The sequence below is a fragment of the Myotis davidii genome, unplaced genomic scaffold (genome assembly GCF_000327345.1).
Source record: "Myotis davidii unplaced genomic scaffold, ASM32734v1 scaffold59, whole genome shotgun sequence".
Classification (NCBI taxonomy): Eukaryota; Metazoa; Chordata; class Mammalia; order Chiroptera; family Vespertilionidae; genus Myotis; species Myotis davidii.
Window position 1 is genome coordinate 8,794,303 of NW_006293001.1, and position 3,530 is coordinate 8,797,832.

General features: G+C 42.8%; 1 protein-coding gene across 5 annotated transcripts in view; it reads left to right on the forward strand.

The window, feature by feature from the left end:
* BBS5 (Bardet-Biedl syndrome 5) overlaps positions 1–3,530 on the forward strand; it is a 27,911-nt gene that overhangs the window by 469 nt on the left and 23,912 nt on the right. For all 5 annotated transcript variants that reach the window (XM_006766534.2, XM_015565759.1, XM_015565758.1 and 2 more), the window contains exon 2: positions 1,885–1,967. In XM_006766534.2, coding sequence (XP_006766597.1) covers positions 1,885–1,967 — 83 coding nt within the window. The remainder of the gene's footprint in view (positions 1–1,884; positions 1,968–3,530) is intronic.

Genomic DNA, 3,530 nt, shown 5'->3' on the forward strand with positions numbered 1-3,530 from the left:
CCAGCCCCCGGGCACCACGCAGGACCCGGCCTCCAGTACACCCGCGCGAGCCTGGGGTGGCCGTTTCGGGGGGCGGGAGGAAGAGGGGAGGGACGCAGGAAACGGGTTCTGAAACTAGGCCTAGAATAACGACACACGTTGCGAACCCTTGGATAAATGACTGCCGTCCAGTGCTTGAGGCTTCTGTCAGTACAATGAGGGGGTGGGCGTAAGCATCCCCCAAAACTCCTCACCGCGCAAACTTTATTTCCGGGGTAAGCCCCCGTCTAACTATTCATCTAAATCGCCAATAGGAAGAAGGAGCCCCTTTCGGAGCCTCTCAAACAGAAGTTTTTGGAAGATGTCATGCTTTAAAGAGAGAAGAGTTAGAAATCTCTTGCCCAAAAAAGCCCAGGAAAAATGCCCATTTGGATATTAAATGTTGGAAAACAGTAAAGCTAAGGTTCTTGGGTTAATGACGTGGGACTTATTAGCCACTTATGATTCCTTACCATGAACAGAACCTAATTAGATGGAAAAATGAAATGTTAACTTTCAAGACCCGTATTCGGGACTAAATATGTAATACTAGCATGATCTTAGAACCTTTAAGGAGTTAAAAGGGAAGAGAATTTATGAAATTATAAACCATAGTTACATATTACACACATTCTATGACTTTTTCTGTTATTCTTGGGGGATTCCTGATCCAAGAAAACATCCATTTCGTGAATATTTTTAGTTACTAAACATTTAACAAATGCTTGCTATGCTCTGGTTACTGTGCTAATAGCTAGATACAAAATAATAGGAAATTATTTCCCATCCCTACCCCCATTCTAGTGCAGGAGATATACATTGACAACTATTTTTTTAAATGTGATAAAACCTATCCAAAAAACATGAACAAAGAGTTGGGGAACTGTAGAAACAGAATAGTTGATTCTGCCTGGGGAAGACCTCAAAAAAGAAAGAATATTTGAATTGAGCTCTGAAAAATGGTCAGAGCCTAGTCAAGGAAAACAGGAGGAATGTATTGGGGGGCGGGGGGGAGGCAGAGTCTTGGAAGTGTAAACTTCATTGGCGAGAAGGCAATGTCTGGCAGGTAGAGGGTGGAGGTTAGTACAAATAGAAAAATAGGTTAGTCCGATTGTGAAATGTTCAACTGGGGATTTTGGACTTCATTTTCCAGGCAGTCGGGTGACAGAGAAGACTGAAGCAGGGAAGTGACATGACCATGTCTGTGTTTTCAATAAGTAATTGAGTTGGTTCTATGGAGAATGTCTTAGAAGACTCTCCTACGTATTTTGCTAGGTTTTGTTTTTGTTGTTTTCTTTGATATACTGGAGTGCATTCTATCAGCAAACCATTCTTCATTACTTTCTTTTGTCTCCTGTTTCTGATTGTTTACAAAGTCCTGATGATGCTTTGCTTTTCCTTCCATACTTTCCTCTATTCAGAAAGCTCTGGGGGTTCTCCACTGCCCATAGGATAAGGCGCATTCCTATCTGACTAGCATTTAGGGTTCTCCGGTTCTCCGTAATCTAGTTCTTACCTCCTAACCCAACTATATTTCTCACTACCTCTCAGTATGGACCTTCTTCTCCAGCAAGGCCAGTTTCCTCACATTCCTTATCATTTCTTATTCCTGTGCCTCTCTCCCTTCTCTCTCTCCCCTTTTCTTCCCCTCCAAGTCCTACCTCTCCTTCTAGTTCTGGCTGCTCTACGTAACCTGGTCATTCCAGTCACACTATTTCCAGGGTCTTGGAGTTTTGAATGCATGAGCATTTGGTACTGTATCCTTTATACTGTTGGCTGTTTTATAGGTATATGTCTTTTTCTCCCTAACTAGATTTAAGTAGGTGTATTATAGCTTTAAAATTAAAGTATTTATATTCATTTTAGACAAATGAAAACAAGACCTGGAGAAGTCCTTATTGATTGTTTAGATTCAATTGAAGACACCAAAGGAAATAATGGGGATAGAGGTGAGTATATTATCTAATACATTTTATATTTCTGGTTTATATTCGCTGGAGAATAAGATATGAAAAGCATTGTATGTAATTCTGAGAGTGGGAGCATTAAATCCACATAAGACTTTTCTCAGACTGAAATGGAAGAAAGGGTAGGTATAAAACCTGTAGCCAGGGAATACAGGTTCTTCCCTCAGAACTCTGGTCCTTCGGTAAGCCCTGATTCTGACAACAGCTTCATCCAATGTAGCTGTTAAAAGCCCAGGAGCTCTGTTTGCAAGAGTCATGGGATAGTTCTGACTTTTGGATCTGCCTCCCCCCAAAAATGAATATGGGGTAGTGGAGCATCAATAGGTCATAGCTGTGCTATATGGAGCTATGCTTCCTTTTAAGAAATCCAAGAGCAGGGGTCCTCAAACTACGGCCCGCGGGCACATGGAAATACAAATATTGTATTTGTTCCTGTTTTGTTTTTTTACTTCAAAATAAGATATGTGCAGTGTGCATAGAAATTTGTTCATAGTTTTTTTTTAAACTATAGTCCGGCCCTCCAACGGTCTGAGGGACAGTGAATTGGCCCCCTGTTTAAAAAGTTTGAGGACCCCTCTCTAAGAGTAATGCACAATCCCTAATGACACCTAGAAATGGACATGTGGAGAGCAAATTCAGTGCCGTATTATGAAGTCTAGTTATAGGTTAAGGACAGAAAATACTGTGAGACGTCTGTGCATGTCACTGAGGAGCAAAAGGGCTGGACTCGAGTCCCTCCAAAACAAATTTTCCCAAGCAGCTGTATGGAGCCAATGACCAGTGGTCAGCAGGTGTTAGATGCATCACTTACTCTTCTTCAAGATAAAAATAGGAAATAAGGAGTGGGAAGCTTAGTGTATCTAAAAAGATCTTTGGGGGGAGAGGAGATTTAGTAGGGTGGGACATAAACCTCTTATTGAAGAGAAAAAGTGAGGAAAAGGGGCACACCTCATTCACGCAAGAAGGATCAGTAAATCCTAGAGCTAGAACAGTAGCCCTTCCTGGCGTAACATGCTCACTGCAGCATTTGAGTGGCTGATTCCTCTCTGAGCCTTTCTTCTGGCCTGTTCTGGGATGGGATGTGAACAGCAGGTTCATTTATGAGCCTTTCTTCTCGGTGAGAACTTAGCATCATCACCAGCTACAAGTGGATCCTGTCAGTAGCTAGAGCCCATCATTAAAGGAATGCTTAGATCACATTTCTGAAATGCTTCCTAGTAAACGCCAAGACCAGGTGAGAATGAGTATCGAGACCTAGTAGCGATAGGGGAAAACCAAGATGGCGGCATAGGTTAACGCCGGAGATTACTGCCTTGAACAACCAAATCAAAATACACCTAAAAGACGGAACGGACATCATCCAGAACCACAGGAAGGCTGGCTGAGTGGAAGCTCTACAACTAGGAGGAAAGAGAATATCATACCCAGACTCAGAGGAGGCACAGTGCTGAAGTGAAATACTCAGGTGCGGAGTGCGCGGAGCGGGCTGGCAGCCGAGGGCGCGGTTGTTGTTTTCAATCGGGAGGGAGCTTCAGACTCTGAGCT